Consider the following 16,620-nt stretch of genomic DNA (forward strand, 5'->3'; position numbering starts at 1 on the left):
AGAAAACATGAATAGCTTCAGCAATTAATTGAACAAAATATACGTTGTTATTTTATTATACCAAACGACCAAATGTCTGGAATTAGAATTAAACAGTGTGAATGTCTAGTTTGCTTTGTTCCAGTGACATTAACATAGTTTTAATGTATATTCCAGTAAACTAGTTGGTACATATATATGCCTAATTCAAATGTTTCATTTCTTTGATTGATAGGTTTAATATTGTTTTACAACAGTATTTCAGTGACGTATATATTATCATAACGAAGGTGCCTAGATTTTGCACGAGTACTGATTTTATATCTGCAAGTTAGCAATGTAACTTACAACTCCCCCCACATGAAAATAATTCTCTTCAAATCACTTTGAAGGACATACACTGCTTTGTTATCTCGCGATTAGTCTTGATCATTACATGAGCCGTGCCATGAGAAAACCAACATTTGCGACCAGCATGGATCCAGATCATCTGGTCAGAATCCATGCTGTTCGCTAACAGTTTCTCTAATTGCAATAAGCTTTGAAAGCGAACAGCATGGATCCTTACCAGACTGTGCGGATGCACAGGCTGGTCTGGATCCATGCTTGTCACAAAGCCACTATGTTGGTTTTCTCATGGCACGGCTCACATAAAAAAGACTAACTGACATAGGTGTCGTTCTTTATAAATCACCAGGTTATGATTATAGCAAATATTTAATTAAGAGAAGATCTTATTCTAAAGAGTTCATTCCTTATGTGGTCATCCACCTTTGATTCATGTGGGGAAGTTGTATGTTCGTTGCGGAGGACGGGCTTGTACTGGTTCAGAATTCTGGAAAACTGGTTAGGGTAACTGTCTGCTGTTACGTAACTGAAATACTGTCGAAAATCGGCGCTATACCCTAAACATGCGAACAAAAAGCATTCCTTATATGACAATACTGTTACAAATACTAGACGCATTAGACGATTTTTACTTGAAGTGACACATTATATACTTTCTGTATGATAAACAAATTAAGAAATTTACTGATACATAGCCTAATTGTATTTTTCTTGGCTTTATAAGTGATTATATATGATACTATTTTATTATGAATTAAGATATGTTTATGTTAAGCTTGTATTTAATGTGTATATGACAAACGTTTATTTGCAGCCAGAGAGGCTTGTCTTAACTTTGAAAGCGAATACCATCAGCCCAAAGGTAACACGGTGAAAGACGGGACAACTGCTATTTTTGCCTGTTTTCTATTCTCTAGCGTATCTCTGTTTTGTACTTTATTAACCTAAATGAAACATGTTACGAAAAGAAAATCAAATAATTATAAATAGTAATATACATGCAAACACGTTTTGTAAATGTTAGGTTTTTGAATATTATTTGAATCTGAATGTTTATGGTTGTATTTTATTTAGGACTCAGTTTACTAAGTACATGTAACAATAAATATATTGTGTTATATTTGGGAAATAAACTGCTGCAGCAGACTATTCATTATAACGGACCCGTAATGGAACTCGGAAATATCCGTGCTATAATGTATTTACGTTAACCCATTTGGCATTTTTTTTTTCCTAAATGATTAGCTTCCGTAAAAAAATAACTTCAGAGAATGCTAAAATAGCATTTGGAGATTAGATAAATTGCCGATTGATATTACAAGTCCATTACATTCAGACCGTTAGACAGCTGTCATGGAAATAATAAAATAATATAAAACTGACTTTTAAATCTATTACATTTTTGCAATTTATTATCTGTATAGAATTATATGACCCATTTTGCAGTGTGATGTATGCTTTTGTCTTTTAAAATGGGTTCTGAATCAATATTTTTCAGTATTATTCAGTCTCATCTTGCATTGTCATTTTCCTGGAAGAATTCGAGTTTCATAAATTATAGAAACAGTATGTTCACATGGTTAAAATGAAAGTTTTGAATGAATCCATAATTTTTTATGAGGCATAGTCTAAAGAAACGGCTTTATGACAATGCATTACGGTACAGTACATAATGCATCATGTCATTTAATTAACAAACGGTTTCTGAGACAATAGAAAATGAAATAAATCACTTCAGATATAATAGAGTTTTGACAACCTTAATTTAGTATGTTTGATTTATTACGTGAATATATCCTATAAATCTAGCTAACACTGAAATTACACAGATCGTGTTTCTGTAATCATTATAAATAGCATTATAGTGCTGCCAAACTAAAGATAGATGAGGAGTCTCAGAGTCTTTGTTTTAATAGCTTTGTATGTGTTAATATCGCATGGTATCAAACCCCTGAGCCTCTTCATTGTCTAAATACTAAGAATTCCACCAAGAACGTTTTTGAACTATATCCATCTTCAAATCAACATTAGTATTTTAACGCCAAAAAAAAGGATGGTAGTATAGTAATTATTTTTACAAAATGAAAAATCGTTTTCATATTGTGAAATAATCGTGTAAGGAATCATGAGTGACAGATACAGTTATATGGTTTTATACTCCCCTTACTTTGTAGATTGTAAATTGTTTTATTGGGATAATTCGTGACATAGTTTTTCGTCCATTTTCTTTCCAATGCTGATGATAATATTATTTTATTATAATGCTTAAGATGTCAAAGTTGTATTTCGGCTTTTTGAAATGTAAGAAAAACGTACCAACAAATTATAGCCTAAAGTAGGCCTACCTTGTGGTAATAAATTGTTTAATAATCGCAATTTTGATAATCTGAGTTCGTTAAAATATGTATTTCAAGTACAGCATCAATACAAAACAAAGGAAGAAATTTTCGAGAAACAATGTCACGAAATAGCTCCATCTACAGTATGTTACAAAAATGTATCTTATGTGACATTTGGTTTTCGTTTCAGCGTGTGAGTGCGTTACTTTTCAAAGTTACGGGCTTTCTACAGGTCAGTTCCACTCCCCCGACTACCCTAAAGCGTACGGATCCGGAATCAACTGTATTCTTTTTAACTTTGTCGGTGACGTCAACGAAATTGTAGAAATCAAGTTTCTAGCTATGGATCTCAAAGGCCCCGTACATGTTAGACCTGATAAGGAGGAGTAAGTATGACGGAGTTTAGCTATCTACTGATATAACGTACATATTTAAAAGCTTTCCAATGTATTATTATACATTTATGAAACAGCAATGGCGTATCTTAGGTGATTATTTGCTATATCTATATTGAAAGAAAGCAAAGCCATAGGCTAATTTAGTTTTAGAGCCGCCAATAAGCATCGCAGGGGACGTCATGGTCCTTTGCTGAGTTGTTGGATATTATATCCAGAAATTTATCTTCATGTTAGTAGCACGAGGCATTCAAATAGCCTTATATTGCGCATGTGTCTGATAATTTTCACTTAAGTAAAGTTTATTATGAAATATAACGATACATTTTATCCTGTCAAACGATAATATTATCCATTTGAAATACAATGTTAATACAGCAGAACCGTACTGAAACGCCGTAGTATATAAGTTATAAATTCATACTATATATTTCCGGGTTACACGCTTATTATAAACTCTTTAACGAAAATCGTTTGTTTTTTTTTCCTATGTACGAGTAACGTTTCACTAATCTTCAGGGTTTCCTGTGGTGTTTAGAAGTTATCTTTGTTTCATTTCTTGACTGAACAATTAAAATGTATGAACTGAAATTTTAAAACAAATGTTGTTTGTTGAAGTGAAAGATGGAAACAATTTTTTCACGTGAACACCATACAATATGTTTTCAATCACAGAGTTAATTTATCATGGATGAAATAATTCAGTGCTCCACCTATATAGTTCATGTTATGACTTGTTTGTCACTTGTAATTGTAACCTCTATGTCCCTGGAAATATGACAACTATTTTCTGTTAATTGTTTTTATGCAGCACAATATTCAGTTCCTTAATGTAACATTTTAGTATTAGTAAAATGCGAATTTTCTGTTTACACTATTTTCTGTTAATTGTTTTTATGCAGCACAATATTCAGTTCCTTAATGTAACATTTTAGTATTAGTAAAATGCGAATTTTCTGTTTACACAAACTGTGGTTTATACAAATAATAAGGACAGCTTTAATATCACCTGTTATATCCAAAGATAGCCAGCAATATGTATTCCCTTATCCATTCTATAACCTTAATGTAATACAATGTTCGTGTTAAAGAAAAAAGTTTTAGATGCTCTAACCGTCAACTATGGCATTATCTAGTGTAGTATATTTGATGATCTAACCGTCAACTATGGCATTATCTAGTGTAGTATATTTCCATATGGCATTATCTAGTGTAGCATATTTCCAGACAAAATGTATCATTAGGTTGGCGTCTTTTCTATAAAAGGACTATAAAGTTTTCTAACGAGTAGTAAATTTGTCGTAATGACTAGATTACCAACCTCCAAAGCACATACAGAGGTACTTTAGAGGAGGCGCAGGCAGAAATATGTCTTAGATAGTACTTTTATTTGTTAATAGTTCTAAATTCCGTGAGTTTTTTACGGTAGGCTCGCGTTGTTAATACACAATTTAGAAATGCGTCATATGGTTTTAGAACCGCAACACGAAATCCCTGTACCTGTACATTATAGTATGCACATAATATATGAAACTGGTAAATATGTATTGATGATATTTGACCCATGCCATGGGAAAACCAACATAGTGGCTTTGCGACCAGCATGGATGCAGACCAGACTGCGCATTCCCGCAGTCTGGTCAGGATCCATGCTGTTCACTAACGGTTTCTCTAATTGCAATAGGCTTTGAAAGCGAACAGCATGGTTCCCGACCAGACTGCGCGGATGCGCAGGCTGGCCTGGATCCCCGCTGGTCGCAAAGCCACTATGTTGGTTTTCTCATGGCGTGGCTCATTTATATTTTGCAGACGTTATGATCTCTTTAACAGTTCTGATATTGTGATGAACATCTGTTAAGGACTGTATTGCTTTTATTCTTTTATTTACATAAATACGTAAGTTTTTATTTTCGTAAATACGTTAATGATGCCACCCCGTTCGATAAAAAGAGATCAAAGACAAAGCATTATTATGATAAGAAATGAAAGAGGCATATATATTCAAAAATGCATCTGAATGGCTCAAATGAATCTAATTTTCTCGACTACGAATGGAAACCGCTGCCAAATTTGAATAAGAAATATTGTGCCTCCTCGTATATGGAAAGATGTATTCACAATATCAAATATGTAAATCGTGATCTTCAACTACTGTACATATTTCAACAAATGTTGTCAATGGTTGTATGTCAAGCATAGCTTTGCATATCATCAGTATTTCGACATGCAAGAAAATCTTCTCCGGACTAACACTTTGAATCTCCAGAATGGATTTAATCCATTATCTATCAAGTAATGACATAGTAATATAAGCGTTGTAAATATCTTGCATTGAATGCCACAGCTCCTTCTCAGTCAATAGTGGCATAGATTTTAATTTTGCGAGTCACTTTTTATATAAAATTCTAATCAACGGTACTGCGATATTCCACAAAGAAATATTTGCAGTTGATTGCTTTCAACCAATTCGGGCTTTACCGATACATTCGTATGCCCCCACCACTCATCTGTCAACAGTTTGATGTTTCAGTCGGGTTTATCAATATTAAGTCTAGTTAAGAGAAATTGATACTTTGCCATATATTTTGCTGAATTAATCAAACGTTTCATCGTTGAAATGCTGATATTGCACTGGCATAACTCTACATAACAAATATATACTTGCTGATCTTATCTACATTTGCTTCGGGCTGGTATAATTGAAGAAACATATTTTTAAAAGTATCCGTTAGTCATTCCAAAAATAAAGATATACTTCGAAAGAAGTTCCTTCCTGATACCCGACAGTCTTCTCATTTAAGACCAATCATATTGAGTTATTTTATCTGTTCGAAGTGATAGATAATAAAAAATATTCTATAACGACAAAACCGGCCAAAACCTTATCGATTGTATAACCTAAAAATGTTTCAGACATAAAAGTAGTTATTTGAGAGGTATTCTATGAGTACTGTCGCAACAAGACCGTAAGAAAGTAATAACAAGTAATACCACTACACAATAAAAACACATTATCGAAGCAGCCTGGATCAATTTGCTGACAAAAAGAAGAAAGTTTATAAGCTTTTCATTCACTCAGACTTTGGAGATGTTTTTTTTCTTCAAAATATGTTTTTGCGTTTAAAGCTATATTCAACCGAATATTTTTGGATACAAAACAACTCGAGCATAAATCGTTTAGTAATTACCAAAAACATTTTAATTACTTTGAAAGTGTCTGATATTATTATTTCAGAATTAATTTTAGACGTAACAAACTTGACCAAAGAACAATGGCTACAGTGGCCACTAGTATATTTAGCTATGATTTGGACCGTATGTGAAGGATAAAAAAATCCTTCGACCTTATCGCAGTATCTTTCATTCCATTTCATTAAGTACTATAAAAATTGCACAGACTGAATTGTTTTAAGATTTATTACATTAAGAAAACAAAATATTTTGCCAACAACAACATGTGTACCTAGAAATTTAGCTTTATGTATATAAATGAAACGACGTTATTTTGATTACATCACTTGCTTCACGGACGGTTCTTGGTCAAAGTCAGCAGTATTCTGGGTTGCTCATAAATGCATTAACCTTAACTCAGCTAAACTTATAAAATGGACTGGTCCATCATTCAATTTGGGCAATACCATTTATTATTCCAAGGGGTGTTCACTGAAAATGTACTGACTGAATAGCGAACAGTGAAGACCATGAAGACGTAAATAATTGCTTCTTTTAAGTTCACTGTAATCTGGCTTTTATAACAACGGTTTTTATACAGTAGTTTGAACAAATCATAACGTAACAACGGCTTTTATACAGTAGTTTGAACAAATCATAACGTAACGACGGCTTTTATACAGTAGTTTGAACAAATCATAACGTAACGACGGCTTTTATACAGTAGTTTGAACAAATCATAACGTAACAACGGAAAACAAAACAGTGATTCCACTTTGTTTTAACTGTTACATTCTATAAATTTATATCGAAAACCCCAAGGAGCGCTGTAAATATGCGCAGTATTTCGTCGTCTTCAATTTAATGAAGACAAATTATGTGTTATCGAATATAACTTTGTTCTAAATGAACTATTTTAAGAACTCTTAAATATTAAAGTTTTATGAGTAGCGATGAAGCGAAATACTGTCTACAGAAATTCTCTTCGAACATAAATTTGATCTATGAACATTTCATTCTAATAAGCTCCAGTATTGTAGTTTTGTGATTTGGATTAAAATGTATGTCTTCATAAAATATTTGGGACATTTTTATTTACCAGAGCATATCGTGCTCAATGTCAGATATTGTGATCTCTAACAATTCTTATGTCCGTCGGGGTCTTCTCTTTTTTCTCCATTTTGTTAAAGTTAATAAATTTAAACGGTTCCGCTTAGTTGCTTATAGGAGCCATTACAGTTAGAATTAGTAGAATTTTAAAACGACATCTTTTCCTATTGGTCCAATCAGAGAGATGTTTCTTGTTTGAGCATCTACCAAGATCGTTCAAATTATTCGAGTTTGTAAAGAAATGGTCACTTCTCCTTAATGTGTGTAGCAGACACTTCAAAAATATTCTTGTCAGAGCGTGCTGGTACATTTTAAAGATAATTTCACACGAATGTTCCTTTGATGACCATCCAGGTTATTCAGACTATTACTGTTGTTCGGAACATGACCACAAGAGGGCGTGGAAACTTCTCCTTATATGTATATACTGGAAATTTATTACAATCGTTTTGTCAAAAACTGCCAGCCCGATTTAATAATTTTTTCACAAATGCGCTTTAGTTTACCCTTTACATAAGTGTGTAAAAGATCTTCAAACAACATTCCGTATACTACTGTTCCGATTTGAAATCATTTCACAGAAATGGACTCAAGGGGAGATTGGTAATTTAAAATTTATCAAAGAATGCTAGCCTATTTCTAAAATAATTTCACACTAAATGGTCATTGGTTTACCCTTTATTATGATCGTTCAAAGTACTCCGCTTCATCACAAAACAAGCTCACTAAAGAAATATCTCCTAACCAATTGCTTGCGTTTTAATACAGTTCATAGAATTTATTTATCATGTGAGGATCAAAAAAAGCTAATCATAAATAATTTCAGACAAATGTTTATTCGGTGATACGTCACAGAATTGTTCAAACTGACCAGTTTCGTCAACATTGTCTTCTTATCAGAAACCACCGGTCCAATTTGAATCAAAGCCTTGAGTGTTTGCGGGTTTTGCAAGATTTATTTTCTGTTTAAATGCCAATCTATAAATATACATGTATAAGAAACAAATACAAATGTGCCTAATATTTAAGATTAACTCTGCCTGACCTTACATGAACTTATCTAAATTGCCAGCTGGAGGTCAGTGATATAACCATGGACTGGAATACCTGATTATTGATAGATCTTATATAATCTAAATGGTCAGTGTGAATGGATAGAGGTTGAATAAGAACTGCTTGATCATTGATAATTCATCCGCATTATTCATGAATGGGACTACTTTGTGTAGCACATGAATATCCTTTGGATGTGATTTGGAATCCAATAAAGATGCTATATGATTGTCAGAAATACACTTGTAACTTTGGTAGCGAGATAAACCCGCAACCAAAAATAGTTTTACTCAAATGTTCCTTGGTTTATGCTTTACCAAGATTATTCCGATCAATCAGTTTCGTATAAGGCATGGCCACCAGGGCTGAAATTAAAAACTCTCTGGTCAAGCTCTCTGAAACGTTTGTTCGATTTTAAAATAGTTTCATAGGTGATAATATACTACTAGCGTCCATGCAGTTCTGATTTGACAGAATGCAATACCGCCAAGACAGAAACCTAAAACGTCTCCTGAACTACTACCATTTTTTTTTTCAAATGAATATTTTCGATGTGACCCTCTTCTACTTATCTTAAAAGCCATCTTGATTTGTCAAAATAAAATCAAAGCGACCAGGAACATTTTACTTAAATAACTGTACGGAAAACTTAGAAAATCTTTTTCTCTGATCTTCAAACTAATTAGGCAGAAATTTATTGTTTCTTGTTGAATTTCGAAGTTTGTGCATTGCACTTTTTTCAGCATGACAATATGCTACACGCAGTATTTCATGCTACCTGTGGGAATAGGTGGTAAATAAGTGATCATAGTGCTTGGGCTTTCGAAGAGTAATTTTCATATAGGAGTATTAAAAACGTGATGAGATAATTTCATAGAGCTTATTACCATATGATCGTCTTTATAGAGCAACAGAAATTGTATTTGTGGAATTCAGGATCTCTTTTAAAAAACGATACATAATGACATACATTGTATTACGGCAATATTATTATTAATAATAAAGACAATAACGATAATAATAATAATAATAATAATAATAATAATAATAATAACAGTTATGACAATAACTCTATTTAAATCAGAAAACATTTATGGTTACATCCTGCCTAACACGTGATCCACTAACATAATGAATTAAAATACCTTACATAATAGGAAATTGATTAAAATACCATTTGATGTACAACCCAATCCTAAGTGGCATAAACATTATGTAGTTGTATGAAAGGAATTTGATATCCAGGCAACAGAATAAAAAATATTTGATAATCTGTAGATAATAATGAATTCAGTATTCTAAAATGTAGATAAAAATGGTTACTTTTATGGACCTTACACGGATGGGAAGAACAGTGTACACAAATGCACAATAAAAATATGGGTGACATTGTTGATGGTGGTTTTCAGAAGAAAGACCAGAAGCAAACAGGCATAACAGCACCCTCCCCCCTTTTGGCTTTCATCCCTTATTGCTGGATACCAGTGCTTTAAGCCTTACATGGTACGCTCAAACGGGCTTGCAAACCTCCATATTATTGATGCAATCACTTATTACGTTAAACATTCTACACACCATACACTGCGGTTTCTGCATTACAAGGTATTTCTGTCAAGAAGTTCTAAAATACAACTGACAGCACAATATAACATGTTCAGAAGGTTAAAATGTCCAACTGACAACAATGTCTCCAATGTGTAGTGGACCAGGAGTGAGAGATTAAAACATAAGACATAAATACAGATGCAAGCTAAGTTTCTCTGGAACAGTTTAATCTTTTTTGTTATAAAGAGCAGAGTTAAGGACAAAATGCATATTTCATTAGCTCCTCATTACACAAGTAAATAAAGGGCGAGTTTTTGGAGAATGTATAAGAATATTTTCTACTGAATTTTGGAAAACTATGTTATTTCGGCTGAGTGTAACCTCTAGTTAGGTTGAAGGCATTACGGAGATTCCATCTGTCAACAAATGAACTTAAGTGTAGTCTGTTTTCAGAGGTTATCTTTTAAAATAAAACGTCATCAATACACTGCATATGGTCATATAGCTTAATAGATTTTTGACTCTCTTAAAACTACAAAAATCAGTTTATCTCCCAATAGTCTCTATGCGTAGCCCCATTGTCTATTGGGCAAACTACAAAAACTTCAAGAAACTTTAAATTGATAACAAAAACAAATGAAAGAAACATTAAAACAAATTTACATTTTGAATGTTTAGTCTAAGCTTTGCAGAATGATTTATTAACATTTGTTACCATAAAATACCGGTCATTAAACATATACGCCTGTTTGTTAAGTGTTTAAACAGTTGAACAGCTCTCGTATAAGTTAGTGTGTTAGTGTTCTTGCGCGTTTGTTCCAACCATCTGACTAACGGAAGGTCATTGGTTCTACCCAGGTGTCCTCCTGTGATGAAATAATGCACGGAGAGGCACCCGAGGTTTTCCTCCACAATCAAAAGCTGGAATATCGCCATTTGACCAATAATTGTGTCGATATGACGTTAAACCAAACAAAACAAACAAACCCAAACAGATTGTTGTATGAACCTTCTTGGTCAAAAATTAAACCATATTTCCAAGAAGTCATATTCCAGTCTGTCTATAGGGCTCATTTTACCATAGGTGTCATGTAGAACAGGGAGGTTTACGAGACTAGTGTTACGTAGCATTGCTCAATTCGTGTCTGTGTTTACCACCATCTACACTGTGCAAGCATGTTACATTTTCAGATATTTCTAATAAAAAATAATAAACAAGAGGGCCATGATGGCCCTATATCGCTCACCTGTTATCATTGCACTTGAGCACAAGAAGGTCCTCAGAAAAAATACCTAAGTTAAAAGGATAGGAACAACAAAGCAAAGAAATTTAACCAAAAAGAAAAAAGATTCTTACAAGGTATAGATATGTCAAAATACACTTAAAAATTGGAGGTACCATCCATGTTATACCACAGAAAAGTGGTCTCGGTTTTTCCCTATGACCAATAATAAAAATGTTACTTAAAATAAGCTATTTATAGTAACATAAAAGGGAAGTAATTAAAAAAAATATTGTAAGTGAACAAAAGAAGGATCTGCCAAATAAATCTGTTGACATAAATGAAATTTCAGATCAGTATCTTCATTAGTTATGGAGATATACCTATTTTAATTTGAAATAAAGGGAGGTAATTTGCCATAAAATCAGTTCATATTATCTACCCTGATTGTTTCAGTCCAACTAATAATAATAATGAAATTTCAAATAAGTCCTATAAGTACTAACTGATATAAATCCTTTTTGATTACAATCAGGGGAGGTAATCAGATACAAAATAACTCTGGAACCTACGATTGGATCTGATTTGCCATGGAATCCAAGATTTATTGTTGTTGAAGATATTTTGGAAGTTTGTGTCAATAAAAACTATAAATGAAGTCTCTATATGGCTGCAAAAGCTAAAATAGCCAATTTTGGACTTTTAAGGGGCCATAGCTCTGGAACCCTTGATTGAATCTGGCCAGTTGAAGAAAGGAAGCAAGATCTTGTGGTGATACAAATTGTGTGCAACTTTGATTAAAATCAAATCATAAATGAAGCTGCTATTGTGCAGACAAGGTCAAAATAGCTAATTTTGGCCCTTTCAGGGGCCATAACTCTGTAACCCATTATGGGATCTGGCCGGTTCAAGAAAGGAACTGAGATCTTATGGTGACACAAGTTTTGTGCAAGTTTAATTAAATTTTAATCATAAATGAAGCTGCTATTGTGCAGACAAGGTCAAAATAGCTAATTCTGGCCCTTTCAGGGACCATCACTCTGGAACACATAATGGAATCTGGCCAGTTCAAGAAAGGAACCAAGACCTTATGGTGATACAAGTTGTGTGCAAGTTTGGTTAAAATAAAATCATAAATGAAGCTGCTATTGTGCAGACAAGGTCAAAATAGCTAATTCTGACCTTTTCAGGGGCCATAACTCTGGAACCCATAATGGAATCTGGCCAGTTCAAGAAAGGAACCGAGATCTTATGGTGATACGAGTTGTGTGCCAGTCTGGTAAAAATCAAGAAATAAATAAAGCTGCTATTGTGCAGACAAGGTCAAAATAGCTAATTTTGGCCATTTCAGGGGCCATAACTCTGGAACCCATAATGAGATATGGCCAGTTCAAGAAAAGAACCGTGATCCTATGGTGATACAAGTTGTATGCAAGTTTGGTTAAAATAAAATCATAAATGAAACCGCTATCGTGCAGACAAGAAATTGTTGACGGACGCACGGACGGACTGACGACGGACGACGGGTGATCACAAAAGCTCACCTTGTCACTATGTGACAGGTGAGCTAAAAACAGTAACTTTATTCCAGTTATTTTTTAAGAATGAAAAGAGCAAACCTTGTTTCTCATCATGTTACGATGCAAGCACTGTTTTGGTCTAGTGACAATGGAGAATGCTCCCTTTTGCCCAAAATTGTTATAAAACGAAAGTTTCTAAATGGAGAAAATTTCTCACGGTACACAATCACGTGGTCTATGAGTCAAGCTGTAGGTATCGCGCCAAGCATTTTTTGTCAACAAAGCGTCGATTCAAGAGGAAAATTCGTCGTAAGTATTTCGTTATGAATTTTTGTAAATTGTCTTTAGTATGTTGCAAGTCCGTTTATAAATGCGTACCTCCGATCATACTGCATTTGCCCGTGTCTGCTTTAGTTTGGCTGGAAATCTGGACAAACTGACCAAAATCTCAAAGTCGCTCTTGCTATCGCTCCAAGCTGATTCCAGAACCGCATTAAAACCAGCTTTCTCTTGTTGAATTCTCCAGATGGCCGTTTTGGTTTGTTACTTTTTGTCTCAAAACAGGCGCTGATAGATTATTTTTCACGTTAAAAGTGTTATTTTCAGGTAAAACCAAAGATAAAAAGTATGCTATTGCGGCAAGTTCTGGAAGATAATTGATATCGCAACAAGCTTAAAAAGTATGCTCTAGCAGGTAGTTCTAAAAGATAAATTCTATCGCAACAAACTGGAGCATTTATGTGCGACGACGGCTTGAAAGGTTTGAGCGCGATTTTCAGGATAAATCAAAGGCTTTGAAACAAAATAAATATGTTTATGTGTTAAAGTAGAGCGGTATATTCGCGGGGCTATTATAATCGTGTTACAAGATTAAAGGTTAGTCGTCAAAGAAGACTAATAAAACATATACAGTTCTTATGTTTGTAATTAATCTGTGATTTACACCGATTTGATTAATGCCAGTATTTTATAGTTCAAAGTCTAAGTTTTGTTGCAGTAGTCATTAAATCCAGGCGTCAACAATCCGTCTAATACATCGCCCACTCAAATGCACGTTTGAACACACACACGCTTGAAAAATCGCCCATGCCCTTGCACTTCCTCCCAAAATTGTCAAAATACATATAGGTATCAAAACTTCTAAAAACTGGATTAGATCTTTTACATGAGGTGAAAAAAAGCTCCTATTTGCCGCCATTTAAATATAAGAATATCATTTTAGGCCATGAGTGCAGTTTATTTCCGGGTGTATAATATTTTTGTAACGGAAATGTCCATAAGTGTTAGCAATATATGATGGAATTCATTGGTTGAAATTTACTTTACTCAGCCTTCTTTAACAAACAAACAAATTGACGTCATACTTATTTTAGTGCAAAATCAGAATTACGGGATTGAGAAGTATTGACGAAGTCTTTCGATTTTCAGAAAAGAAAACGTACTGTTGATATATAAAGCCTTGTTCACTTTATTAACAGATAAGCGTTGGGTCTCTAAGAAAAACAAGCTAAAGCGATGAATGGCTAAACAATTCTGGCATTATTTTGCAAAGTACATATAAAATGATTGTTCAGAAAATTCATTCCACCTTTTCAGTAGCTAAAAATATAGTGGATATATAAACAACCTTTAAAATTGTAGGAATTGTAAAACAGAGGAAATGGTTTGCAATTGATACAACTATGCTTCGACATGTGGAACAGTTACTGGAAGAAATTATTTTGAAGTTTCGAAATATAAAATTTTAATATCGTATGTTACATTCACAGTCATTGGCAAAACTGGTGTAAGCGTCTAATTTTATCCGAAATCCATCATTACAGAAATAATATACATGTTTTAGATACTATAAACACATCATTAAAGTTTACAGATGTAAACGTTCTTTTAGCACATTATGAACTATTGTTTCAGAAAAAATAGGATTTCTTACTTTCAATGTAGAGACAAGGTATATGTTAACCAAATATTCATAGGAACGAATTTTCGGGAAATGATACATTATTTTACAATCATATGATAAGTGTGACTTTTATCTTGTTTAGTATGATTATACATGAAGTTACATGTCTTTAAAAATAATAAAAAGGAAGCTGAAAGTTCTGGAATGTGTTAGTATTACAACTGTTTAAATGACCTGACTCAGGAAAAGTCCAGTCTACATCATGATACATAGCCTTAAAGGCTTACGAGAGTTAACTGTGTAATAACTAAAATTTCCAACATGCAAATTTCTTCAAACTTGGTCTATTGACTCATGACAATGTCTAAAATAGAATTTTGAAAGAAACGTCCTATGTCAGCACCCCTTGAATTTTTAGTCGAAAGGCAGCCAAATAACAAGCAAACATGCTGTGTATCATAAGTTGTCGAGTCCAATTCTTACGCTCGGAGGGATCACAGTTGCTTTCATTCTGCCTTGCATTGCTGTCCCGTCGAACACAAAGGGATCCCCTTTAACTGCATTCCTGTCTAGGCTCACTTTAGCTACCTTTTTCATACACAAGACCCTAGTTCTCTTTGAGCGGTCAAAGTCGTGGTCCCTGTAACAAGCAAAAAGACAAAAACTGGTAAAGTCCTTAATATAAGATCAAAGATGACTTATTATAAATGCAGATGCGACATGTCGTGTGCCTGCTATAACATGTCGCTACGTATTTAATCCCAAAACAAATGAATACATACATGAACTGCTCACGGCGTTGCCAAGGGCGTTGATAGTTTTGTTTTACTCATAGTTCGTTATGAACTGACTCAAATCGAATTTTGCTTTTGTTTGTCTTTTTTTTCTATGGATCTCTTCAGAGTTTATTCAATTATTTTGTAACACGGCGGCGTTTCCTATGAAGTTTGTTTGTTTTGCCGGTATAAAGGTTATTTCAGTGAGTTTACAGACTAGAATTTCCCATATTTTTATCATTATTAATAATATATATAATTATTATTGAATATAGGTTATTACCTGTCTTCCAATGTACAACGCTTATTAGTGGGCACACGTTGTATGGATCTGTCATCTGCTCGTTGCTCATATTGCTACCAGATTGCAAGCAGTCTTCCGACTAGTTCGATAGTAAAAGGACCTGTAAAATAAGAATAGCACGTATAATTCAATGTCATATTTTCTCAAAATAAAAGTATCAAATATTTCATTTAGCATTTGCAATATCATTTGACCAGTTTTGGTTTAGGTGAAATAATGATATGCGTTGATTTAAGTATAAATACTGATGGTAAACTGACTTAAAATAAGAACATCATTTCAGCTTGTTGCGATATCATTTATCTTCCAGAACTTGCCGTAATAGCATACTTTTTATCTTTGGTTTTACCTGAAAATAACACTTTTAACGTGAAAAATAATCTATCAGCGCCTGTTTTGGAACAAAAAGTAACAACCAAAACGGCCATCTGGAGAATTCAACAAGAGAAAGCTGGTTTTAATGCGGTTCTAGAATTAGCTTGGAGCGATAGCAAGAGCGATTTTGAGATTTTGGTCAGTTTGTCCCGTTTTCCAGCCAAACTAAAGCAGACACGGACAGATGCTGTGTGATCGGAGGTACGCATTTATAAACGGACTTGCAACATACTAAAGACATTTTACAAAAATTCGTAACAAAATACTTACGACGAATTTTCTTCTTGAATCGACGTTTTGTTGACAAAAAATGCTTGGCGCGATACCTACGGCGTGACATCATAGACCACGTGATTGTGCACCGTGTTTCTGTTACCTTACATTGAGAACTAATGTTTAATCAAACTGCATTCAATAGTTTACCATTTATTTAACGTTGAAGCAGAAATCTGATGGCAAAAAAAACACTTTTTACTTTACGATCATAAACAAATCATAATTTTTCAATGAAGGACAAAGCTGTCGACCACAACAACAAATTACGTAAGTTTTATGAAAGAAGTTGGACATTTGGTTAAA

At 33.7% G+C, this 16,620-nt stretch overlaps 1 protein-coding gene across 15 annotated transcripts in view; it reads left to right on the forward strand.

The window, feature by feature from the left end:
- LOC123551877 (suppressor of lurcher protein 1-like) overlaps nucleotides 1-16,620 on the forward strand; it is a 377,473-nt gene that overhangs the window by 290,502 nt on the left and 70,351 nt on the right. For 14 of the 15 annotated variants that reach the window (XM_053541411.1, XM_053541412.1, XM_045341120.2 and 11 more), the window contains 2 exons: nucleotides 1,142-1,189; nucleotides 2,857-3,052. In XM_053541411.1, the coding sequence (XP_053397386.1) occupies nucleotides 1,142-1,189; nucleotides 2,857-3,052 (244 nt within the window). The remainder of the gene's footprint in view (nucleotides 1-1,141; nucleotides 1,190-2,856; nucleotides 3,053-16,620) is intronic. The other variant, XM_053541415.1, reaches the window with a different exon arrangement.

This window comes from Mercenaria mercenaria, chromosome 4, assembly GCF_021730395.1.
Source record: "Mercenaria mercenaria strain notata chromosome 4, MADL_Memer_1, whole genome shotgun sequence".
Classification (NCBI taxonomy): Eukaryota; Metazoa; Mollusca; class Bivalvia; order Venerida; family Veneridae; genus Mercenaria; species Mercenaria mercenaria.